At 43.0% G+C, this 26,498-nt stretch overlaps 1 protein-coding gene across 7 annotated transcripts in view; it reads left to right on the forward strand.

Moving 5' to 3' along the window:
* Nucleotides 1-25,244, forward strand: part of CRB2 (crumbs cell polarity complex component 2) — a 76,616-nt gene extending 51,372 nt beyond the window's left edge. For 4 of the 7 annotated variants that reach the window (XM_075054613.1, XM_075054607.1, XM_075054611.1 and 1 more), the window contains 7 exons: nucleotides 10,144-11,091; nucleotides 11,908-12,464; nucleotides 13,337-13,502; nucleotides 14,355-15,222; nucleotides 16,843-16,959; nucleotides 17,439-17,565; nucleotides 20,651-22,095. In XM_075054613.1, coding sequence (XP_074910714.1) covers nucleotides 10,144-11,091; nucleotides 11,908-12,464; nucleotides 13,337-13,502; nucleotides 14,355-15,222; nucleotides 16,843-16,959; nucleotides 17,439-17,565; nucleotides 20,651-20,878 — 3,011 coding nt within the window. In that variant the 3' untranslated portion in view covers nucleotides 20,879-22,095. Of the gene's footprint in view, nucleotides 1-10,143; nucleotides 11,092-11,907; nucleotides 12,465-13,336; nucleotides 13,503-14,354; nucleotides 15,223-16,842; nucleotides 16,960-17,438; nucleotides 17,566-20,650 lie in introns of all 7 variants that reach the window. The other 3 variants (XR_012654046.1, XM_075054610.1, XM_075054609.1) reach the window with 3 other exon arrangements.
* Nucleotides 25,245-26,498: the final 1,254 nt, after the last annotated feature.

Genomic DNA, 26,498 nt, shown 5'->3' on the forward strand with positions numbered 1-26,498 from the left:
CCCCAGCACAATCTTGTATTTATGTATTTTTAAGGTGGATGTAACCTTTCCACAGTGTTACTAGGCTGCCATCTCGTGGGAAAAAGAAAAACTTGAAGCCAGAAGAAAACCTTGTACCTTTAATTCCTTGCAACAGTAGGTAGCAGCATTCCAGAGACTTGTCTTAGGCCTTTACTGCATGGAAAAGTTTTCTGTTTTCCCTCTGTGATCATAGTGGTTGAGCTATGTTGGTGTAACTCTGTCCAGCTCTTTCCTGGGAAGACTCACTACACAGGTACTTTCACTCCCAGAATCTCAAGTCAACTCCTAGTTAACACCTTCTGTAACTGGGCTGAATTCTTTGTGGGGTTTTCTGGCCTACCTCATTTACTTTGGATTCCTAATTTAGGCTAGGCCAAGAAAAATTTGCTTTTGTAGGTGAGGTCTTTGAAAATAGGCTTTTATCTAAACTCTTTATTGCTATTTCTTGGGTAGTTACGATGCTGTACTCATGAACTGAGATCTTGTCCAAAGAGATGGTTTAAAGTTTATCCTACTTGTCAGAATTCCCACGCACATATGTGCCCTGTTCCCTTTTCCTCCTTCAGTGCCCCAGCACCCTCACAGAGTTCAGAATTTCATTGTGCTTTGCCAAACTGCAGATCTGTTTAATCCTTTCCAATTCTTAGTGTGCTCATGGGCAGAAAAGCTGACAGAAACACAGGATGATGGGCAAAGGAGTGCTAGAGTTCATTCTGTTGCATCAAATTTGGGTTCATTAGTACTTGAAGGGGATTAGAAGCAGGTTGCTCTTCTGGATATTGCTTTTGGTAAAGGACTTTGTCTCAGCTGAGGTAGTTCTGACACATTAACGCAGTGAAAGGCTGGGAGCAGTCTGAGATCAGTGAGTGCATGTGGAGGAGTGAAGCTGACAGGGAAATAATAGCAATTAATCTCCCCTCCTTTGTCAATTAATCCCAGTACAGTCATGCTGGGTAAACAGCTTATTACTTCATATTAGGATCACAGAACAACTTTGTGAAGCTTCCCATAATGTTTCTGTTCAAAACACATTTCTGTGGCAGCTTAGATCTGCCATGAACTTGGGTTTAAGCTGCCTCCGCTGATTAAAGTGAACTTGCTACTCTGATGAAGAATGCTTTCTTGGGGCGGCAGGGGGTTCTTTCTGTATTTTTTTTTTTCTTCAGTCTGAGGAATTTGGGGAGTGTTGGGATAACAATGCGAGTCAAGAGAAATTCTTTCTTTGCAAATTAACTGCCTCAGTGCTGTCTCAGGCTACAGCAGTAGGCAGGGAGATGAGCCAGCTCTCTCTGAAATGTAGTTGTTGCAAAAGTGGTGCCTCATTCCTGAGAGAACTACGTAATAGGTCCTGAAGAGTCTGGTCAGTGCATCAGTTTATGCTTTAGTAGAGGATGTACCCTAAGAGGATGTAAGAAGTATGAATCAAAAGATTGCATGGGTACTAAATGAAGTGAGAAGGAGAATGAATCTTGCATGGTCTTGGAAATGATGTAAACTGTGGTCAAAAGAAAAAGCATAGTAGGAAAAGTCTGTCTTTTAGGGGAAAAAAAATGAAAATTAATTCTTTGTTCATAGGAATAATTTCAATCCATCACATAAAAGACAGGTACCTCCATTTGGAATGGGAATCAATTTTTAACCTGCAAGACTGTAATCACTTAAGTGGAATTTGGCTCACTCATTTTTAAAAAACTTTTAAATGGCCTGAGTGTTCCCACTCATATTTCAACTCCTGCTAAAGTTGCCTTTAGAGAGGCAGTGTCCTAAAACACAGTGCTGTGGCATTGGTCAGCCTGAATGAGAGTGGAAGAGCATCATCCTTTCAATTGCAGACATCCCTTGGCAGTGGCACCTTGTGATCATGGTAAAATTCTGAGCTTTTGCACGTGTCTCAGGAATGCTTCTACTTTCAGGAGAATCAGAAGGTGATGTGGTGGTAAATTCGGGAGGGATTGTGATTGTGAATGTGTTTTAATATAATTGGTGTGCTTATTGACCATTTTACTTTGTTCAGCCATAATGTCCGTCAGTTGTTCTTAAAGAAGTAGGATACCTTCTGTGTAGTTAGCTATAAATGGTTACTCTTAGGAGTGCTAGCCCAGATCAAATAGGCTTGAATTCCTGGGTCGTGGGTCATGAAATAAATGGGAGATGCTTCTTCCTTCTAACCACCTTTAGATAGATTTAATTTTTTTTTTGTGCAGGTATTTCTTGATGTCAGATTTGCTTTAGAGATGTAGCCTCTACAGAAAGGGCAGCTAAAAGGTTAAGATAGTAAAGAGATTAGAGGACTGTTACCCCTTCAACAGAATCCCTTTTAGTAAATATAGCTGAAGGGAGCTAGGGGACACTTCGTGAGACCCCCCCCCGCTTCCTTTCCATTCCACACTGCATCTCCCTTCTGGACCATAGTTCCATGGTTAATCAGACCTTTTGACTTCCCTGTTGTCTGATCAGAATGTTGCAAGTGTACGCTTCAGTCTAGATCCTGCTTGTGTCTAGGTGTCAGGTGAGTTTTGATCAAAAAGCATCTTCTGAGATTGTGATGCTTGTGACTGCACATTCTGTTTTGAACTAGCTCTTTGCATAGATTTTCTGACTATGGACAGCCCTGAGATATGCTAGTTCACCATGGTTAAAGACTTTTGAGGGGATTATTAGTGGTGGAGCAACTCTGATGAATTAAATTTGACTTCCTTACTAAACAAAATGGGTGAAGCCCAGCTTAATGTCATCTTCAGAATCAAGCCAGGCAAGTACTTGGGCAGAGCAGTGTCCCAGAGAGACAGAAGAATTCTCCTGTGCGTAGGTATGGCAAGATGGCTGTCTTCTAATGGTGTCTACCAGGAGAGATGACTTCAAGATGTCAGATATTAGACTAGATTCAGTGTGTTGATTTTCACATAAAATGCTTATCAGCAATGTTTATTATTTTCAGTGATAATGGATTTGCTTGCCAGGAGGCCACCGCTTGCAGTATGTGAACTGCCATGTATACTTCAGGCAGAACAAAGTTCCCTTTTCCCCCGTCTTTCTTTTCCCCCGTCTTTCTTTTCCCCCGTCTTTCTTTTCCCCCGGGAAGGCTAGCTCTTGAGACTAGGATGGGTGTCTCTGAAGCCTGGAAAGAAATTCCTACATTTCTGGGACTCATTTATCAACACAGTGAGGAAGTTGCTAATCTCTGTCTAAAGAACATGTGTGAAATTTGGAAATTTCTATCCAAAGTTCACTCTCCATTTTGTGCCATTTTCCTGCTAAGAACCCTCTGACATATTTAGTATTTTTTTATCTTGACCTCCTCCAAGAAGTTTTACAAACGATTAGGAACAAAATAATTCTCTGAATTTAAAGCCCATGACTGAATCTTGTAACTTGTATGATTGCCAGTGTGTAAGAATGGGGAATTAAAACCTCTAGAAAATGAATCATCTGATCCTTTTAATTTCTTTAGAATCCTCCAGCTTCAAAGAACCTAAGCAGTTACTCCTCAGTGGTGTATAGTTTGAGACAGATGTTCAGTGATCCACCATTTTGGCTTATAAGAGGTCTTATTTAAATATTTTATCTTGCGTATACATATATATGTACTATTTAGAATTGTCATGACTGTGTATTTTTTCATTCTCATTCTGTCTCTCTAAGAGAATCCTAGTCTGTATATATCCTTAAACTGATCCTGGGAAAAGAAGCAATCACAGTTTCTAATTAGCAATATTTCATGTAATGAATTTGAAAAGATGTAATGACTAGTAGGGCATCAGAATCTATGCTGACTTATGCTACATGGATTTGGGTACAATGTATTTCCGATCAGCAGTATACAGATAGACTCTGTGTGTGTGTGTAAATATATACGTGTGTGTGTATAAATCAAAACATGGATGTTTTTAAAGGGTTTTAACGTTTTCCAGTCTTCATAGTTGTTATACTTTATTGTTGCAGTAGGCGGTTGAATGGGCACAAGCTACCCGTTTGTTTTCTCTTGAACAGTAACAGAAGGGTTGTACTAGCTAATATAGACAGTATTTAAAATCTGTGCTAGGATAGGTCTATGCGTGCATAGGACTCATGTGACTATCTGAGCAGTTTTGACTCCAAACAAACACCATATCCCTCCCACTTAAAACATCTGTAAAATCAACTGGCATGTTTGGATTGAGTGAAATGAAGAAAGTAAAATAGCTACAAGAGTTGTTGGAATGCTTTCTTTTAATATCTTAAAGTGATACTGCTAATGCAGATTCCAGACTCTGGCATGTGAGAGTTTTTGTTTGCTTGTACATGACATTGATACTAACAGAGACTGCAGATTTGGGGAAAAGCTCCCAGATAACGTTTCTTCACAGAAATAAGAACCTTCACTGGGTTCCTTACAACACGAAAGTACAATTCTGCCTCCAGGAACTTTACAATATGAAAGGAACCACTTTTAAACCAAAACAAAACAGAAACCAAACAACCCAACCCAGCACCACAGAGGAAAAAGAGATTGCAACAGCTAATTTTATAAGGTTACTAATGAGGAAAGAGAGAGTTTTGTTTCTGCAGTCCCATGTTTCAACCAGTACAGTCAGCATAATGCAGGGAATTTCCTTCCATTCAGTTTGACTTCAGAGAAACAGATCACGGTAGTTAAAACTTGAGACTTTTCTTTGTGAATATTGTAGAGTGGAAATGCTCATGCTCACAAATGCACAGAATAGGGCACACAGAAGAAGGAAACCACATGAAGTGCTGGTCCTTGATTAAGTCAGTATTGAATGTATAGCAGGGTCCAGGTTGCACTCTGCATTTGGAACTCTCCTTAGTTGTATGGTTTGGATATTACACACTGGTGGAAATGCAGGTTTTTGGCTTAGCCTATAAAACCAAAAATCCAAATTTTGGCCTTATTCATGGAATTTGGCAGATTCACCAGGGAGGTGGCAAGGGCAAGAGATTGTTTCTCAACTTTTTACTGTTGGAGCTAATGCTGTGGATACTGCAGGGTATTACTGTAATGCACCGAGTGAGAATACACTGTGAGTACGCATTCTTCATGTCAGCACTGACAGAGGCCAGCTGGGGAGGTTTAGAGCAGGGCTGGATTAGATCTCACTACAGCGCAGGTCTCTTCTATATTGGCTAGTTTCATCTCCAATCCCTTTTTGTCTGACTGGCATCAGGGAGCGCTTACACACATTCTGCCGTTTCAGTCCAGCCTTTTCTGTCATTCCTCCCCCCCATTCACCCCCATTTTTTTTCCCTTTACTGTCACAAATGTCCACAAGGAGTCGGCCATGAAATCTGTGCTGATTGGCGTGATCCTGAAGGGAATTTTTCTGCTAGCAGGTAATGAGATCTATTCGGTAATTGCAATGTGTCCTGAATGTTTGCGTGCCTGCCCAGGGCAGGGAGCTGGTTGTGTGATTAGTGGTAGCTGGAGGCATGAGAAGGAACAAGAATTGACTAGAAAGGAAGAATGTTTTTATTTTGAAGAGACCTAAAGTTTTGTTTTGGAAACTTTAGGGCAAGGAATTTCCTTGTTGCCGCAAGATGAATGCGGAGCTGTCAGCATGCTCCGTGTGCATCTTTGCTACAATTCTGCCTTGGTCTGTGCAGTAATCAAATCCGGGGTGTTCTGAGGCATGGGTCCTTGTTTTGTACTCAGGTGTACTGTGTAAACACACAGATGTCTCCCTGTTAGTTCTGTGAAACATTAGTTTTGCTTTTTACAGATGCTTTTGCAATTTTCCTTTTTCCTTTAATGATTTAAAACTCCTTTATTGATAAGTAGTTTTTGTTTTAACTTGGAGGACAAACCCTTTGCTGGCCTATGCACTTCTCCATCTCCTCCCCCACTGTCTCCTTGAGTAGTAGTGCATGGTGGGAGAGAGGTCAAAGAAGTGTGTTGCTATGGAAATGGCAGTAATTGTGCAAATATAATTGTGTCGGGGTCCCTTTGTTGTGGCTAATTCTCTCTCTCCCCCCTCTCTCCCTCCCCTCCTTTTTCCTTTTGATAATAATAATGCCAGCCCTAATTAGGATGCACCAGGGAAAGGTTGCTAGGAATTCAGCTGTCTTACAGGAGAGGGCAAGCCAGTGTTGGCCGGGAAGTCCCACTGAACTTGCATGTTTCGAGACTGGGACCATGAATAGACCTCATCCGTCAAGTTTTTTGGTATATGACAGCTAAATTAGAATATCTCTCTTTATGTGTGCTTATTCTTTTAACATATTATGTATTTGTTGAAGTATATGATTCTTACACCTGTATACATGAATCTTTGCTTATTAACAGCAGTCAGTAAATTGTTACCTTCATTCAGGGAATGGTGAGCTGTATGGATTTTAGTAACACTTGCATCTATGAAACAAGACTGTTCTCACCACATCGGTAACACTTTAAAAATCTAGTGAATAGATTTGTATTTTAAAACACTGCAGGCTGTTAAAGCTCAGTGACTTCTGAGTGTCTGTTTCTGACCCAACCCCTGTGGGTTGTTAGCTTGGGACTGTTTGCTTAAACACTGCTACATTAACTGGAATGTTTGAAAATACTTGTCTCCAGATAGCAGCCTTTTAAATAACACTTGTCTCATTTTCAGATAACAAGTTCCACTGGTTTGTGTTTGTTAGTCTTTAACTAGATAAGAAACTCATTAAACATTTTAAAGTCTCCTAATGATGTAGTGAATCAGATTGGCAACATCGCTTTTACTATTGGTAGTTCAAATAATAGTAAACATTTGAGCTAAGAAATTTAGAGGGAACAGGGAAGACTACGTAAGAGTGGCCTGTTTTTGTCAAATGGAGTTGTCCCCTCCTTTTATTTATTTATTTTTTTAAGTATACCTGAAAAGGGATGCCTAAGCTTCTCTTAGAGAAACAAATTAGTTTCTAACTACTTCTTAATATCCACTTTACAGTGGGTTTGCAAAGACACATCTGTCCATGTCTTGGAGAAGATTGGAATAATTGATATCCAGGAAATGATCTGTACTTCTGGATACTGTAACAGCCTACAGCAAAAATCTTATTTTTTTCTGAAGTAGGGAAAAGTTCCTTTATTTTGCTGGCATCCCCTTCTTCATTTACACTGTCATCTGCAGCCAACAGACCCTTCTGCTGCACTGAAATTAGCATCTAGGAAGCAATATGCAACAGAAACCTCCTTCTGCCTTGTTTTGGTGTAACTGAAGAACTTGACAAACGAGATATTCAAACACAGTTGACAAAAATCATTGGTGTTAATGGAGGAGGAGAGAGGGCAAGACAGCTGGCTGATGGAGGCTGTGGTGACTGTAAGGCATAGAAGGAGTTACTGATGTAGCACCAGTTAACTGTTCAGCAAGGGGTCAGATTGGCTTCCAGGAAAAAATTGTTGTTAGCCAGATTTTTAGAACTCTTGTACAGTCTCCTCTGTTATGTTTGTTTTTAAAACTGCCCCAAATTCAAATCTGGCACTGCACTGGCCTCTAGGAGGGCAAGAATATATTGGGTGTTATTTTAGCGGCCCTTTCCTTCTCCTGCTTTAGCCCTGTGAAGGCTGGCTGTTTGCTGGCAGAAACAGTGATAAAGATGATGTGTGTGGTTTTGGGTCCTCCAGGAAGAGTTGCCCTCCTCTCTTTCTGCTGCTGAATGTGTCCTTTGCCTGTTTGTAAGCTGTGAGGTTAGACAGCAGTGTGTAAAGACCCGAAGTGCCAGCTTATTCTTTTCACCCATTTCAAACAAATAATCTAAGAAATCAAACCAGCTGCATCCCATGGGAAAGCTTGGTGTTTAATTAGCCACCAGCCTGGGGTTGTGCACTCACCGTAGGGACTAATTTGCCACCTGGTGTGAAGCACTCACCCCACAGGTGTCAGCTGGGAGGCTGGGAAACAGCCTAGGCAGGTGTTCCTGCTGCTGCTCAATGGAGAGAGCACACTGGTCGGAGGAGACGTGGTCAGGCTAGGAATGTGATACCGGAAAATGGGGCTCTCGACCCTGCCTCCCAGCCTTCTCAGAAATGCAAAAATTCACGGCATCTCTCCTTTTGTTATCCAAACCAATGCTATCTTCTTCCCATTGCCCTGGTAAATACCAACAGCTCTGATCTGAAATGAGCAGCATCTCAAGGATTTGGGACTATACCAAACCTAGCTTTCTGATGCCATTCAACAGCCTCTCCCCTTAAATCTGACTGCAAACTTGCCTCTTACAGTTTTGAGAGCCCTCCAATCCACTGATAACTCAGAAAACCCACTCCATGTAGTCCTACTGCTCTACTGATTTTTCTTAATTCCAGTTGAAGTCTTCCTATCGACTCCCAGACTGAGATTCTCCAAGTCCAGAGATGTCCATTATATTCTATTTATTCCAACACATTTCCTTCAAGTGTGGCCATAGCTTTGTGCTGAAATCTTAGTTCTATCCTTGGTGCTTCCTTTACAGGTAAGATCACACTCCAGGTTCTGGGTGCTGAGCAATCCCAGCATAAATAGCTGGAGAAAAAACGCTGTTCTGTGGTAGTATTAGCAACTCTGAATCTGTCCATCAGCTGAGCTCTTCTTCAAGGCAGACATTGCCCAAATGCAGTGCTTTTCCACAGGCAGTACACAGAGCAGTTCTCTTCTAGTTTACATCAGTAGAGAACTATGTCCTAGAGGAATCCAAGGTAATGTTGCCTACAGAACCACTCTAGCATAGCTGGCAAGTGCAGAATTACCAGAGCCTTCCATTTCTTTTTCAGTGCTTCTCAGAGCTCCATACGTGTTATGTCCCTACACTGACATAAAGCGACATTTTGGAGCTGGAAGCTGGTGCTGAGTCTTCGCCTATCTGCAGAGATGGCACTGGTAACAGCAAATAAACACTGGGTCTGAAAAGAGTAAAGCAATTTGGTTAGACAGCAGGGTACTAGACATTTGTGCAAGACTGCCTGTGAGGCGTTGCTGGGGCATGAGTGGGGACAAACCATCAATGCATATATTCAAGAAGCCTGTATCTTTGCTAAGTTTTTTTTTTATCACACATCAAGTCCAGCTCCAGTGCTCCTAAAGCCCCATCTCCCCTCATCTCTTTCCCTCAGGCAACTCTTTAATCTCTTTGACATGCACATTCTGTCCAGTGGCTTTTCTTTACAAATGTCTTTTGTGTTTTGATTCCCCTCCTTTGTGTGTGAATTCCTTCTATTTCTTTCTGCTGTCCTCGTTGTGCTTGCTAGCTAGATTCAGCGTGTAATGCTATTAGATTGGGATAATCCATGCTTGGTTTATCTGTGTGACTGTCTCTGAAGATTAGTGAAAACCAATGTTATGGGCTAGATAAAGTGAACTGGTTCAGAAGGGCTCTTCTATCAGTCTGGAGATGCTCAGGAAAATGACAGCAGATTTTCATTAACCAGATTTGAGTGTAATGTCTTGTAATTTACTTGAGCCCTGTTGGGATACATGTGCCTTGAGGAGACAGACGAGCTGCAATGCAGTACTTTTTACCCAGTTCACTTCTGCAGGACTGGACAAAACTGAGATCAGCTTAGTGCAAGTATAGCAAAATGCCTGTGGAGCATGTTTTGTTTGTTGTTTGGTAATGAATTGAGTTTTGTGAGTGTTTTACAACTGGAGGGTCATCTGGGAATTTGAATTTTCTTAACTGAGCCTTTCCAATAACTTCCCATTTTAATGCTGTCTGCAGCAATGGTGCCCGGAACATGCTCTAGTCAGAACTGTAGACTTAAATTGAGTTTCAATGTACCACATCTATTATGAAAGATGCATAAAATCCTTGTCTGTGCTGTTTTGTCCCTTTAATATCCTCTGCATGTTGATTACCTGTGGTGTTTGAGGTTGTCTGGGAGAGGACAGTAGTCTGTTGGATGATGTAGGCTGACTGGCCAAAGCTCTATAAATAGCACCTTCTTTGCAGCATCTGGGAGGACAGCACAGAAATATGTTTTTCTTGCTCTTATGTTAGTGGTAGGTCACTCTGTAGTGAGCAGGACTTCTTGCTGGCAGCTCTTGGTCCTTTGGTGGTTTCCTGAAGAGAATGGCTTAGAGAGCAGCAGTGCTGGGGAGGGCGGTCTGTGCCTGGCAGGCTTGCTCTGGGGAAGGGAGTCGCAATCCCCTGCAGTGAGATTCCATTTCTAAATCTCTTTCGCAGGTGTGGAATGTGCTGTTAACATCAATGAGTGTGAGGAGGGTCCCTGCAAGAATGGAGCTGTCTGTGAGGATGGCATTGCTGACTATACCTGCCACTGTGTCCCTAGCCAGGATGGCATTATATGGGGAGGGAAGAACTGCTCTGTCAAGCTCACTGGGTGCCAGACGCATGACTGCCAAAATGAGGCCTTGTGCATCCCAACCTACCAAGCTGAGAGCCACGGCCACCTGTGCCAGTGCCAGCCTGGTTTCTATGATGCCACATGCTCAACACCAACAACATTTTCCTTTGCTTCCAGAGGGTATCTCCTCATTGAGCTGCCCGTGAACAATCAGAGCAGGAGGGACGTAGCAGGAGATCAGCTTGCCAGCGTGTCCCTCCGGTTCCGAACCACCTTGCCCAGCGCTATCCTTTTTTACCGAGGCCATGAAGCTGAATACTTGTTCCTGGAGCTCTTTGATGGCATTCTGCATGCAGGACTGAAGAGGGAGGATGCTGGGTACACACTGACCCTGGAGGGGCTGAGAGTTGATGATGGCCAGTGGCATAAAGTTGAAGTTGTTCTGCACGGCACTGTGCAGCTAAAGCTCTGGCATGACTCTTGTGATGCAGGTGTCTGCCTGCAGAGCTCTCCTCTCCCACAAGGCACTGCTTTGATCCCGCATGCCTTCCTGAACATGTATGTTGGAGGTGCTGAGGATCCAATGGCCAACAACACACAGAGCCAGCAAGGCTTTGTCGGCTGCCTGGAAGACTTTCGGGTAGATGCTGAAGTTGTGCTCCCGATGGATCTGCCTGTGGGTGAGTCCTCCCCAGTGAAGTTGGGCTGTGACCGGACAGAGTGGTGCCTCTCCCAGCCCTGCTTTCATGGAGGACTGTGTGTGGACCTTTGGGCAACCTTCAGGTGCGACTGTTCAAGGCCTTATGGAGGCCCAGCTTGCTCATATGGTAAGTGCCACGTGATTTACATCTGCCAGCTCCTCTGTCAGTCGGTGCTTCAAAGATACTAGATAAGCATTGATGCTAGCTCTGGAAGTGGTATTTTCTACTTGACCAGTGAGAAAACTAAAGCAAAACTCTCTGTAAATAAAATTCTCATTGATCCCTTTTCTGTCACTTGCTCTTGCAGGAATGATTGTCAGTTCTGTGGTGCAGATGTTATTCCTTGTTGAGCCAGAGGCTCTGACTTCATCTTTGTATCAGATCTATGTGAATGCAGGAGGGCAGGGAAGTAGTTTTACTGTGAAAAGTTGATCTTGAGCTTCTGAGTTGAGGATGAATAGGCATGTATTGCTTTATACATAAAACACAGTGTTAAGGAAGCTCTGACAATTTTGAGTTAAAATCATATCTATTTGCATTTTTTTTGTTCCTGCAAGGCATATATTAGCATTGTTTCAGTTTTTTGTTTCACTCCTGAGCCCTAAACATTCTGCTATTTCCAAATTTACAAATTTTAAAAGCAACTTTGTAGCTTAAAAGTCCTTGAGTAAATCTGATAAGTGGCAAGGACTTTGCTAGACCTGTATTTCCCCCTGCTACTTAGGTGCTTGAATTCATGCCTCCAGAGAGAGCAAGGACACGTTCACTCACTTCTTAATTTCAGAGACCTGTGTGGGGAGAGAGCATAATTACCCTGATACATGTTGAAAATGTTGGGAAGAAGGGTCTTGCCCTACTCATAAGAGTTACAGCTTAGAATATCCTTGTGCCAGCTGCATTCCCCTTGTCATCGAGCTGATGTGCATTTCTTTTCTGTTCTAGAGCACCCAGCAGCAACATTTGGCCTAGAGAACTCCACCAGCTTTGCCTCTTTCTCCCTTTCCAATAGCCTTGGTGCAAACTTCAACATCTCCTTTTTCATTCGTAGTCGGAAACCTAACGGTTTGCTATTGCAAATCGGCAATGAAACTGACCCCTGTCTCACCATATACTTGAAGAATGGCAAGCTGAAGATAGAGATGGTATCTACAGATACTGTGACGTTTCCAGAAAATTTAGTTGATGGGAGAAGACATTTGGTAGCCTTGTCTTTTCAAGGAGGAATTGTGGGTGCTCACCGATCAGACACATACTTGGAGCTAGGACAGCTTGTAGCAAGACCTCTTTTAGCTGGTTATGAAGTGTATATTGGTGGACATCCTAACCCAGACAGCGCTGATCTGTGGGGAGGCTATTTTAAAGGCTGTTTGCAAGACATCCAACTGAACAGCCACCAAATACAGTTTTTTCAGGTTGAGAACTACAGTCTGCCACAGGAACTCAATAGGACTCAAAATGGTAATCTTGTGAATGGCTGCATCTCTGATAACACCTGCAAGGTATGATGTCTCTTGCTTGTCTCTGCATGTTTGCAGTTGTTTATTATGGTTCTGTGATTACAGAACAGTTGGACTGTTGCTGATATTGGGAAGATGAGAAGTTTTTTAAGTATTGAAGGACACGTTGTCCCATATGCTCCTACTTTGCTCAATATACTACATACAATTTAAGCACCAAGTTTCCTCTAGCTCCTCTGTAGTTTTTGTAGTTTATAGAACTTGGGCAGTCCTGCTCTTGTGCTGCCAACCTCCATTTTGCCAAGCCCACGTGCTTTCCAGACTCCACCCTCTAACCAGTAACCTTTTCAGCTCCAACCTTCATCTTGTTTCCATCGCACAACAACCTGTTCCCCCAGGAATTTGTTGCTTCAGCAGCAACAGTTCAAGGAACTGTCTCCATGGTGCCCTTGGATCAGACGCTGTCTCTCCTTTATGCCACACATGAAGATGGGGAGGCCATACTCTCTAATTTTGCCCTTCTTGCTTATGGTGCTATAAAGTATTGTCACGCCTCTGGTATTAAGTGTGTCCTTCCAGTGACAGAACTTTGTGAGGTTTTCAGGAGCATTGCAGCTTGTTTCATCTGTTTCTCACCTTTGCTTCTGTGCTTTGTTCTTTTCCGAATTGATGGTGTTCTGCCTGGGGAGTTTCTGTTCAGCAGTGCTTATGGGGAGAGGTAGGATCTCAGGAATTTCTTGTACAGAGACCCTTGTGCTTCCTTCACTGCTGTTGAGTCACTATTTTAATTAACCTTCTTTCTTGATTCAAGCACTGCTCATGCTAATCTTTGTTGTCACATTTCCTTCTACCAAATTCTCTTGGATCCAAAGATGAATTACGCTGCTCCTAAATTCTGCTATTTTGTTTTTCAGTCTGAACCATGTCAGAATGGTGGCAGATGCATTGTCACTTGGAATGATTTCCATTGCAGCTGTCCAGCAAATTTCACTGGGAAATTTTGTGAAGAGAGAGTCTGGTGTGAAAGTGACCCATGTCCTGAAGCTACCACCTGTATAGATGTTCTAGCAGGATATGTGTGTAAGTACTGTTTTCCTGCATATGTGTTGGTAAAATCCCTCATGTCCACTGTCTATAATCGGTATTCCCAGTTTGTACTGTTGCAATAAATATAAACACATGCTGCAAAAAGGAAATGGAATGATGCCCAGGTACACACTCTTGCAGGCAGCATGCACTCCATGGACTTACCACCAGGTTGTGATAGAGCAAAGATGGTACTCAGAGGTGTTTTCTTCTCTTAATTTGACTTGATCAGGGAGGAACCTATCCACTTTTGTGGAGTGATTGCCTAGTTTATTACCATTGCAGCGCAAGGACCATCCTGCTCTCTGTAAAGTTCGGCCATTTCTAGTGTCTCGGATTATTTCACCAAGTAGGACCCAATTAAGTATTGCAAATGTGTCTTAATTTTCTCCTAAGACAGAACCATGGAGAATGAAGAAAACTAGTTAGCTAATGATGCCCTGATGTGGAGGGAGTGTTGCCTAGTGGCTAGAAAGTGTCCTGGAACTCAGGATGTTGGGGTGTTCCCAGCTCTGCCACTGGCTGCCTCAGCAGGTTTGGATGTATTACTTTCCTGACTTATGTTCTAGTTTTTCTAGCAGTAAAAGGGGAATAGTTTTATTTTTGTGCAGTGTTGTGAGACTGATGAGTAAAAATTGCTACACAAGAGCTGGATATTATTATTAGAGGTGCAACTGTAAACAGGAAGAGCTTTAAGGATGCCAGCAGCTAGGCCTGTAATCCTACTCACACTAAGCTTACATGATTCTTAAGGGAGAGAACCTGCCAGGAGTTTGCTGTTGGTCTGTCTCAAACATGACACCTACTGTCTTTCAAATCCCTTATGCTCTACCCCTTTATTTATAGGTCTGGCTAATGCAACATTTAATAGTTATGCTGCTGTTGAATTTACCACCAATACATCAGTGACTAGAACTCTGAGCAGCCTCCACATAGATTTCAGAACCAGGGATGAAGATGCTGTTTTGCTTCGGGCTGTGGAAGAAGTGGATTTCCTCCAGATAGCCATTAAGAACTCCTCCCTGCTTATTGACATCAGGAGTGGGAATAGCATCGAAGGTGTCAGCTTCTTGAGTCAGAAGTCTGTCACGGATGGTGCCTGGCACACCATCTCTGTGTCTATGGAAGAGCCATCTGCACTTTCTTCCAGATGGCTGGCTCGTTTGGATGGGTCTGTTAACATGACTCTGCAGGGAAATGCTGGGAACTTGGACTTCCTAAAGAACAATGCACTGATTGTTCTAGCTGAAAATTTCACTGGCTGCCTAGGACAAGTGAAGATAGGGGGGATCTACCTGCCGTTCACTGCCCATCTCTTGTACCCCCAGCCAGAACAGTTCCAGCAGTCCAGCAGAAGGACCATCCAGCTGGGCTGCACTGGGGCTGATGTTTGCGCTTCCAGCCCTTGCCTCAATGCTGGCACCTGCGAGGACTTGTTCAATTCCTTCAGCTGTGCCTGCAGTGCTGGTTGGGGGGGGCTGCTGTGTGAATCTAACATCGATGACTGCCAGTCAAGCCCATGTGTTCATGGGGACTGTGTCGATGCAGTAGCAGATTTTCAGTGTGAATGCTTCCGGGGATTCATTGGGAAGAAGTGCGACATCAACGTTGATGACTGTGTGCGGCACCAGTGCCTAAATGGAGCTACTTGCGTTGATGGGGTTTATGGCTACTCCTGCAAGTGCCCTCCTCAGTATTCAGGACCTCGATGCGAGTAAGTGCCTTGCTTGGTTTGATGCAGGGGTCAGAGGAGCCCCCAGATAAATTGGACTTTTACTTTGGGAAAATTTTTCATTGCAGCTGTCTGCTAGGTAAAGCACCTAAATTCTGCTGTGAATTGGAAGGTGCTGTCTGGGTCCAAATCCTCACTGAAAGGTGCTCAGCTTCATACAGGATAAGGAACCTTCCTTTTTATGTGGGTTATCCTCATGCTATATTTCAGAGCTGTTTAAAGTGCAGGTACTGTAGCCTGTTGACACTTCCCTCTTGCATTCCCCAAGAAATCAATCTTCTCCAGGATTTGACTCCCCTCTGGCATACTCCTGTATTGATTTTGACAAAACAAAACAGAACAAACAAAAAAAACCCGCCACTGGCCTGCTTATGAAATGAAAGGAGCCTCCCAGCCCCTGGAGCAGGCTGTATTCTACAGTTTCAGGTGCACTGAATGTCCTGGAGTGATAGAAATGGTCCCAGTGCAGATGGCTTCCTGGGAAGAGCACAGAAAAGGGACAATCTAATCTCTGCTGAGAATGCTGTTTTTGATAACACTTTGATGCTGGATTTATAGACATTACCTGTAGCAGAAGTTCCTAACTACTGTTATTTTTGCTACTAGTGGTACACAGCCAACTTTAAAGAGATATGCAGCCTGCCTGTGAGCAGAAAGCTGCCAGTGCTAATAAAGGTGCCCATTGCTGCTACCACTGCAAAAACAAGCCTTACCCTGACAAATATTTTCTTATAATATTAGATAAAAATACATATGAATCCTAGACTGATTAACAGCGGTCCTCCAACCAAGGCCTTGGTTGTATTTTGTGGCATTGTTTCTGTGTATTGATTAAAAAATTGTCTATTTGTGTATCCTGCTCCTTATCAAATGCGTACAGGGAGAAACAAGTTTCTTTACCCATCACCTTACTGCCTGTACTGCTTAGCAGTGCACGTTTCATTATCCCTCCATGGAGCTCTTGTAAAATTTGGTGGGAAATCAGTATGGAGTCAGGAGGGCTGGGTTGGTTTGGTTTTTTTCTAAGGTCTATATTCATAGCATTTGGATTAGTTTGGGAAAAATCCAGCGTATTTGAGTCACAAAGGTATGTCTCATATTGGTAAAGGAAGTAGGAATCAATATGTTAGACTTCCATCTACTTGTGCCTATTGAAATTGAACATTGAGATAAATACTTACATGGCCAAGCTTCAGTTAGCTAATCTACCCAGGTCGAATTTCCTGTTATTACTTAATTCTAGCGTAGACAATTATCTAGTACTTGCATTACCCTTTTTGTGGCCTAGCTGTGCTGCAGTTTGGTATTCCAACAGTATCCTGTCTCTGATTATATTTTCATCAGCAAGAATAGGCAACTATGTGAGAAAAGTCCTAGTACTGATACAGCTCCCGTGTATTCTCTGGGCATGCTCAAAGTAATACTTTGATATTGTGGATAATTTCTGAGACTATTTCCTTCTCCACTTGTGTCAAACTCCTTCCTAGAAATACCAATGACTGTGCTTATGACCCTCGCCAGCCCAGCCTCCACTGAGTCTGAGTGCACTTTTACCTTCCCCCAAAACTGATCACTTTCAAGGCTGTCTCTTGCTTTTCCCAGATGGCCATTCCCACCTGAGCAATGTGGTAAGAACTTCACCTGTCTGAATGGTGGCAAGTGCGTCAGTGAGAGCTGGGGAGCCAACTGCACTTGCAAGCCAGGTTTCACTGGAAGGAAGTAAGTGTTAATTTTCTGATGCTTGCAAAGGAGCTAGTGCTCTGATTCTTAACGTCAATGGGATAGCTGAGCAGGTTCAAATGCTTCATCCTCTTCTATATGCTTTTGTCATTCAAACAAGTGCTCCAGAACTGTAAACTAGCAGTTATTTTTAGAAAAGGCAGGCTTGATATGATCCTGCTGACAATACCAATTTTTGCAGCGTGAACTGCTTCCAAGTAGTTCTTGTGCCTCATGAGAATTCATTAACTGTGCTAGAGACCAATACTGGCTTCAGTCATACAGAAATGACAAAAGGAGGATTGGTATGAATGGGTAAAAATTTCATGTTGTTGGACCCTGGAGAAAGCACCTGAAAAAGATGCAACAGGAACTTTTCACATAAATGAGGCTTTTGTAGACTGTATGATCTTGTGTTCTATGACACAAGAACATATGTGAGAAATTTCATTTAATTTTAATACACTTTTCCTTTCCAGTTGTCAAATTAATATAAACAAGTGTGATCCAAACCCTTGCCAGAACGGAGGTACATGTCAAGACTCTGAGAACAAATATGAGTGCTTGTGCAGTGCCAGCTACACGGGAGAGCGCTGTGACATTAACGTAAGCACTTCCCTTTGCTCATGGAAGCTCCTGTCTATTCTTCCAATCTGTGCGTTGTGAGGAGCAGCAGAAGTAGGCTTAGCAGAGTCCTTGGGTACTGGGGTATTAGTGAGACTGCCTACGTGTTGCACATGTGTCCTGGCTAAAGCACACTGGTAAGCACACTTAGGAAATCAGCTGGTACCAAAGAAACCTGAAGTGGGAAATTATTTTTCCTTTGCAGTGCTGCTGTTAGTCTCTAGTGTATAAGCAACCGCAGCCAATACTTTTCAGTACTGCATGGGCTGCCGTGTGGTTTTCAGGGCTGTCTCTGCAACTTGCCTTAGATTTTACGACTCCTTTGACAGTAATCAAACTACTGCAGTTGGACCTGTAGAAAGGAGATACAAGTAATATCGCCTCTGCAGTTTCCTGGAGAATGGAATTTCTGCTGGTGTTTTATCTTGGATGAGAGAGTTACAAAGCACCTTCTCTTTCCAAAGATCATCTGGGTAGAAATGGATGGTTTTGGAGAAGGGAAGTCAGATGAAGTCAGGCTAAAAGTGATTCAAGTAGCAGTAAAAAAGTAGCATCCTTTATCTGCTGAATCTGCTTCTGACCTGATGGGCCTGGTGGATGGGCAGTCTCAGTGATGCTTTTCCTTTTCTGCGTAAGCAAAGCATTGCTGTTTGAGGCTGAACTCCTTCCTGTGTGGGAGCTGTAAAATCATACACTTGCTTTTTCTCTGTAAAGCTATTGCATGGACAGGTGGCTTGTCTGGTAACCTGGGAATGTACTAACCCATACTGCATGGAAAAGGCTGTGTGCCAAGGTGGGGTTTGCTGCTGTTGCTGTTACTAAGGGTTCTGTAATGCATGTGCCATGAGGTCACTCTTGCCGTTTCCAGTTTGCATGCATAGACTCCTTCAGGCATCTCTGTCTCCTCTGTCCCAGGACAATTCTTGTAGATTCCTTGTATTCATTTTCATCATCCCCATTACTTTTTGCAGAACTGTCTGCCTTCTCCCTCTTAAAAGGCCAGGGCTTGTGGTGGGGGGCAGGGAGGAGGACAAGGTGTGGCTGTTGGCTGTGTTTGCTGTTAACGATAGCTGTAGAAACAAAGGGCTGTTAGCTGCGCTCTCTTGCTCTTTATCCTTCCCACCAACAGCAGCAACTAAAGAGCATGCAGCAAGCAGAAGGGTGGACTGCTAAAAACTCCTGTAGTGTTGGTACTGTGTGACTAATGTGCATGTTGTGCAAAACTAGAACTAACCCCTAGCACGTTGCTTGAGTTTTGGCAGGCCCAGAGAATTGACTTGAAATTTAGTCATTTGAAAATGGAAGAAGGACTTCCAGGTACTCTGGGAATATTCCTTCTGTGCTGTGTTGCTTTGTGACATTAGCATAGACTGCCTGGCATCTGAAAGCTGTAAATAATCAAGCTTGAATTCTTTTGTTTTTATCTGTAAGGTGGCAGACACTATTGTTAGCAATAAGAAATATTTCTTATTTTTTGGCTTATTGCAATTTTAAAGCTTTCTTTAATGACAAAAATTCCACAATTTTTTTTTAGTTCTTTGTTGTAGTGTTCCATACCATCCTTAATTCCACCAGAATCCAAAGCATACTTATTTGGCTGTTTTCTCTCCTCAGTACTTGGGCCTTTTATTGTTTCCATCTCCCATCCATGTACTGACCTTTTTAACATCCTCCCCTTCCTGCTGCAAGTTGTCTTCAAGTCTGTTCCATAGCATTTTTATATAGTGTGGACATTAAAGTATGTGCCTTTGTAATGTACAAGTTTTGAGCTACGAATTCAATGGATCTAGTACTCAACATCTGCTATTTAAACTATGAAATCCTAGGGCAAAAGATTTTAAATAAAGTTCCTGCAAGGTATGTCAGTTCTCGGTTTTGTATCCTAGTCTTTCCTCTGGCTTTGAGGTTTGTTAGCTGTTAAACCTGAAACTTACTACACCTCCCTGTCCCAAGATCTTCAAGGAAGTGCTGAATCACAAGTCTGCATATAGTCTTGTGATGGGTAGTTTAACAGTGAAATAAATTCTCTACCCTGCCATCAGAGGTGGCATTGAACTGTTTTGTTTTAGTATCGTTCCCCTGCTCAGGGAGATTTCCTGGGGTTACTGAAAAGTCACATTACTCTGCATTAACTTTATAGTTTTAATTTTTTTTTTTTTTTTTTTTTTTTTTTTTTTTTTTTTGCAACACTGGCGCTCTCCTAGTGACACCTACATATTTTAGTCTGATGTTGGTAAGGAGGCCCCTTAAAAGATTTCCACTGTGGATGCTGAATATACTGGCATTTAAATCTTAAGGGGCTGTCCTGCTGTGAAAAACCATAAGCAGAGAGGAAAATATGGAGCATGTGATATTATTTGGACAGTTTCACCTTGTCTAATAGGGTCTGGAGTGTTGCTGAGACTCTTAGCTACTGCTGTTCTAACTGTAATGAACAGCTCTGCATTATCTTCATTAGCAAGTGGTGTGCAAGGGACAGCTCACTTTGTAGCAATTTTGCAGCTCCAGGACTGGTCCCATAAATTGTCTGCATTTAGTTTTGCTGTCTCCATGCTGGTTAGCTGCTCAGCTCAGTAAATCCTCTCTTTTCTTTCTTGTGGTAATTCTGTCCATGTGCCCTGCATGAATTATTGTAATGGTATTAACTGTTCCACTGGTGGATCTGTTTATAACTCTGCCCTGTTGAGATCAGCTTCACCAAAGCTGCCAGTTAAAGAGTGTCATTGATGAGTGTCACTAGTTTTGAACTGGAAAGAAAAATTCAGAATGTGTTACTGCCTGTTCCTTGTATTAAGAGTAGTCCATTTTAAAAAATAAGTTTGAACGTGTTTTGCTGAGAGGTTATAAAGAATGAACATGAGCATTCTCTGTACAGGTGCCCTCAAGCCCTGTACTTGTTCCTCGCTTGTCCTTTTCCATTCAGGTACAGACCTTCTGCTTTTTTTTTTTTTTTTTTTTTGCTTTTCTAAAAACCTTTTTCCCCTCTGATCTGACCATTTCGGGTTCTTCGAGTTAAGTTATTGTAACCACTGGAGTTTCATTGTTTCTCCATTAATTTCTTTTACAGAAAGGGACTCCAGGTGCTCTCTTCCCCTCCCCACTAATTGAAGTAGCTGTCCCTGTAGCCTGTGGCTCTTTACTGCTACTCAGTATTGGTCTCATATTCATGATTCTCACTGCAAGGAAGAGGCGCCAATCAGAGGGAACCTACAGTCCGAGCCAGCAAGAAGTGGCAGGAGCTCGGTTGGAGATGGACAGTGTCCTAAAGGTGCCACCTGAAGAGCGGTTAATATAGGCACTGCCATGACAAGGAGATGCACCTGCAAGGTCTGCTTTGACCTTGATCTTTTTCCAGCACTTGCAGCAGCAGATCCACCCTATCTCAGTTTCCTTAAGGCATGGTAATGAAGACATGGACTTAGAAGTACAAGGCAGACTGTATATGCAATAGCTGTTCTGGCTGGTTTCAGTTAATTGAGTCAATTGCACACCACTGGCTCAAAGTGAGCCTCTTTATGCCCTTCTTTCCTGCCCTGTGGACTGCCCCATATGTTCACCTCAGCAGGAGCTGTTGAGGTGCACCTGCTTTGAAGTTGCTCTGGTTCCATTCCACCTTTCAGGCAGCAATGGCATAGTTATATCTGCTTTAAAAGGCAGGGTTAAATGAGGCACTAATTTACAGATTAAGATCTATATATACTTTTAAAGAGTGTTGTATAGAGGGTATTTATGATTGGTTTGTATATACTGTTCTGTTTTTGTCAACAACTGAAAAACACTCAAAGCTTTTTTCAGCTCAGGTGTATGAGGTTTTCACAGGCCGTCTTCAACAGCAACAGCAGCTGTGACCTCCTGCCCTGTGACAGCCACAGTGTCACAGGGAATTGTCAGGAATTACTGAAATCATTGTACAGATCAATGTGTTATGAAGTGATCTCTGTTAGACATTCCCATGGGTACCGCACAGGAAAGGTGCAGTCAGAACTGTGTGGATTTGGGGGCCAGTGCTGGAGCTGTCGGCAGTACCTGTTGCCAAATGCTGAACTTAAGGCTTGCATGGTGGGGGGGGAAAGAGATGAGCAGGGACAGGGTCACCAGGCTGCTTCTGTATTCCCTGGGCCCTTGTGTGACATGGAGGGGGCAGTGAAAGGGGGGGAAAGCTCCCGTCTAGCACTGCTGTCAGCACAGTGCAGCTTACAGAGAGGCGTTGTTGGGGTACTGGGATGAGGGATGTGAAATGCAGCACTGTCCACGTGGAAGCTCTGAGTAACACCCTGTTCTACCGCAGCAGCCACTGTGGGCGCATCTTAGCAACTCCTCCGTTGTGGGAGCAGTCGGGGCTGCAGGGGCTGCCCTTCTCCTTGCAGTTGTTGCAGTCACAGCGATTGCCATGAAGAGGAGGAGAGCAACTCAGGGAACCTACAGCCCAAGCCGTCAAGAAAAGGATGGGGCTCGAGTGGAAATGTGGAATGTAATCAAGATGCCACCAACTGAGCGGCTGATATAAGAACTGGGGTCACACAACAGGTGCCGTGTCATCCTTTAATAATCATGGAACTGCTGCAGCATCTCTGTCTGAGGTCTTGAGATGTGTTTGTGTAGGACAGGTCTGTACACCTTTAAGCTACTTCATAGGCTACAGGCAACTGCCTGCTGTTACTTGGCAAGAAGGATCAACTGCTTGAACGAGCTTGGTTATTGCAGCTCATCCCATAAAAGACGTGTGTAAAATTGGTCAGCCAGAAAGAGCAGTAAAGTCTGGGAGGGGAAAAAAAAAAGTTCTGGAGGGCCCAGTGGAAGAGAGGAAGCAAGCAGTGGCTGTGGCAGCAGAGGGAGGGTACAGAGACCTCCTAACTACGTGCTACTGTGTGTCACCAGCAAGAGAGACGGCCGGGCCATCTGTGCACTGCTCCACCTTACCACTTCTGCCTCTTCCTCAGTCACGCAGGGGCTCACAGCTGCAGTAACTCGCTGCCATGCAGTCAACATAAATGGCACCATGCAAATAAGAAGGCAGGTCTAATTAATGGGAATTAAACCACTGTATTAAGAAATAATGTGAATAATGTGGTTGTTTCAAAAAAACATGTGCCTGTGCCTCCTCTGCAAAGCTAAGACAGGTGACTGACTGATGGGAGGTATTTCCTAGAGCTGCTGCTGTCCTTCCATAGCTAGGCCAGAGTTAGTATTATGTTACCAGAAAATAAGTACCACTCTGCTATATTGGCCACTTCTACTACATCCTCTCCTAAGACTAGACTAACCATAGGAATATTTTAAGTGCCTTCCTGAGACTGAGTTGCCAGTGACAGTATTAACTTTCTTGAAAGGAAGATGTTTATATGTAGAAAAACTGATCACTTTCTTTGATCAGACTCTGCAACAAGGTTGATGTTAGCAGGCTGGATGGTCTTTTTTTTTCCCCATCTGTTCATAGCTGTAGTGCCTGCCATCCGCACAGAGCAGGCTGTCTCACAGTCAGGAGTTGCACTAAGCAGCATGACCACAGAATGGACCTTAGCAAGAGATTTAATGTTTGAACATCAAGTGGTACTTGCTTGTGTGAGGAGGGGGGGAGGAGGTATTTCAAGACCCGTACCTCTCAGGACAGACATGTTTTGGCTTGTCCATACAGAAGAGTGGAATTTAGTTAACTAATATAGTGACCTTTAACACAAAACCAGAGTTTGTGTTGTAGTGAGACAGCATTTGTTTTCCACATTGCCCTAAAAAGGATATTTATTTTGTGGCTTCCCTTTTGTTACTGTTTTAGCTGTCAAGTGTGCTGTTTCTTCTTTAGCATAATGTGGCAGAGCCTGTGGAAAGAAATGCAGCGGAGCAGGCCAAATAACGTCTAAAATCATTAGCATTTCAGGATAATTACTACAACTATCAATGAGAAATATTTTAGAAAACAGTGTTTGCTTTTTACTCTCCAAAATACTATTAATAAGCAGGGTGTGAATCTGCCCACCATAGCTAATTGCCACCAGAAGAAAATGTTATTCTGTTTTGCTTTTGGATTTATTATTTTTTACTGTAGCTGTAAATTTTTCTGTAATTCTAAGCAAAGGGAAGAGTACAAAACTACTGATCAGGTTTGTCCACCTAAGAACAGGTCTTCTGCACACACGCAACTGCTGATCTAAGATGAAGAATGAAAATTTTGGAAAATAGAAAAAAAACGCAAACCATGGGGAGACAATACAGTGTTTTGTGTGTAAGATCACTTTCCCTCTAATACTGAGGAAAAGTTGAAAGAGCAAGTGGTGATCCCACCCTGGCTATGGTTTGGGAAGAAGTTGGACATAGTACTGGCAAAGAAAGAAATGACCTAACTTCAGTTTGGTGAGCTTGCTATCACTTTTATTTATTTATTAGTAATAACACTGCTGTTACTTCTAATATAAATGATTTGCTCTGTGTATTTTCCAGATGCTATTTAGGAAGGTCTAATACACTTTCAGAATAGGAACAGTTATACTGCCTAGTCACCTTGCTGCAGTGGAACTAGTTAAACTGCACACCTTAAGAAAAAGGTGAGTGTAGTTTTGCTCAGCAGCATTTGTGCAACAGGAAAATAAACAAATGAAGCAGGCGGGTCAGAAGGGGCAGGCCCCACATGCTGAGCTGCTTACTGTGTCTCTGGAGAAACAAAGACTCACCCTTGGTCTGAGTCCGTCCCTGTCTTAAGGGTGGGGTTATCTCCTGGTGGGAAAGGACTCGCAGACCCAGGGTAGTAGCAGTGGGCTGCTCCAGAAGACTGGGGCAGGGCACCCTGCGTCTTGTCAGAGCCCTGCTGTGTAGCCTTTACTTCTGTGCAAAGGTAGGTGTGTTTTTCTTCACCCCATAGTGACTCGTAATAAACCTACAGCAAGCTTAGAATATGCTTTGGGTTTCTGAAAACTCAGACCTGATTAACCTCCAGGTCGCTGCCAGGAGAGGTGTGTATTTTTACTTTTTAGCTCCACTCTGTTTTTTTGTGTTTAAACTGTAGCAAAATGAAGGCAGCAACAGGATCTGAATGAACCAGTATTACACCAGCCTGTATTATTTTGAGAAGAAAACCAGAATTGTGTGTAAGAACTGACTGTTACTAAGCTACTGAAATATCCTGAAAGGCAACATGAAGCTACAAACCCCACAACAGTAAAGACATCTAAAAACCAGCAACTTGCAAGCAGTGAGTTTGCATCCCCTGCTGTTCCCGGGTAGTCAGTAGGAAGACTCAAGCTCAGCCGCTTTACAGGATTAGCAGAGCAGATGTTTTTATTTCAAGCACCCAAAGCCAGTACTAGCAAAACTGTTAAAATACTTTGTCAGTGTCTTGAGCATTTCTGCAAAATAATTTATGAAAGGTTTGGTTTTTTTTCAATAATGAACTTAACTTTCTTTTGATATTTAATTTTTGAATATATTTTTTCACAAAACTGGATTTGCTGTAGTTAATGATCATGATCCTGATTTCTTTTGTAAATGTAAATTTTATAATTTGTAAAAAATTAGAATGTTCTTTAAAAAGAAATGTACAATAAAATTTGGTTAAAAATAGACCTAGTTACCTTGACTTGTGATGGTTTTTTTTCTGAAGAGTAACTGGATGGCTGATTTTGGTTTGTAACACACAGTCTGCACAGCTGCAAACCTCAATGCCTCTTTAACAGTTAAAATTTTTTAATTTTCTGCTTATTTGTGTCACACCAGAGCTCTAAGCATAGACCTGAACGAAGCAGATCTGCAGAGCAGCCCGTAAAGATCTGTTGTAGAAACATAGAAGGGGGCTGTCAAAACCTGCTGCATTTTCTGTTCACCTGCACTGAAGCCTGTGCTGCTACATTTTACCATTAATCCCTTCTTATTTTATGATGAAAGATGCAAAAACCAGACTGTGGTTAGAGCCATGAAATACCTAACAGCCACTGGATCCTGTGACAGATTTCTGGGGCAGCAGAGATCCTCTTCTGAAGGAACAGGAGACAGCAATCTCCAGCAGAAGGGGGAAGGCTAGAGCAGACGAATGTCTCCGTCTTTACCACGATAGCCGAGCTGCAGGACAAGCTGGGAGCCCTTTCCTGGCAGGAGAGCTGTCACACGGACAGAGCTCAGTGCGAGCAGCCTGTTGAATCAGAGCAGCAGACGGAAAGGAGATTAGAATGGGGGAATAAATGACTTCAACTGGCTGCACTGATGGCTGGGAACTGTAGATGTCTATGTGCAGTGAAGTAAAAGTTCTACACCCAGAGACTAGCACACCTCACAGAAATAAAGCCAGCGGCACAGTCAATGCACATCCGCTCTGCTGCCACATACGGCAAGATGTCTACATCACAGGGTGTAACAGTCGCTTTGGCACTAACTGCTGCGCTAGAAACAACCAGGTAAGCCTGAAACCAGAGACAGTTAATCAAAATGCACACTGGCGTGTAATGGGCCAAGACTAACAATGGGTTCAGTTTACAAAAGACCCCAGACAATTCGGTTTATGTCCCTGGGAACATGATTCCCAAGCCTTCTGGGAAAACGAACAAGGTTTCTGGTACTAACCTAGCGAACTTGCCACAGGAAATTTATACATCACTCAAAGTGCAAAGAAGTGAGCTCTACCTATAGTCAAATGCCCTTGCTCCATCTTCATGCTTCCAGTAAAAGAATGGCGAGATTATCTAGAGCCCCTACTCTGCAAAAAGTTTGTAACTCTCATCAAGCAATTAATTTTACAGTGCTACAAAAAGAACCACAAGCTCACTTCTGTTTTACGACACCATTCCATGGAGCCACTTGAAAATACAGGTACAGGATTGTCACAGACCTGTGCTCAGTTGCAGTGGAACCTGGCACTTCCTAGTGTCAGAAACTTGTCTCAGACATCACCGTGACCTTTTGCCATTCCCAAAGGACAAGGTGGGACTGCAGCA

Source organism: Buteo buteo, chromosome 23 (genome assembly GCF_964188355.1).
Source record: "Buteo buteo chromosome 23, bButBut1.hap1.1, whole genome shotgun sequence".
In the NCBI taxonomy this organism is placed as follows: Eukaryota; Metazoa; Chordata; class Aves; order Accipitriformes; family Accipitridae; genus Buteo; species Buteo buteo.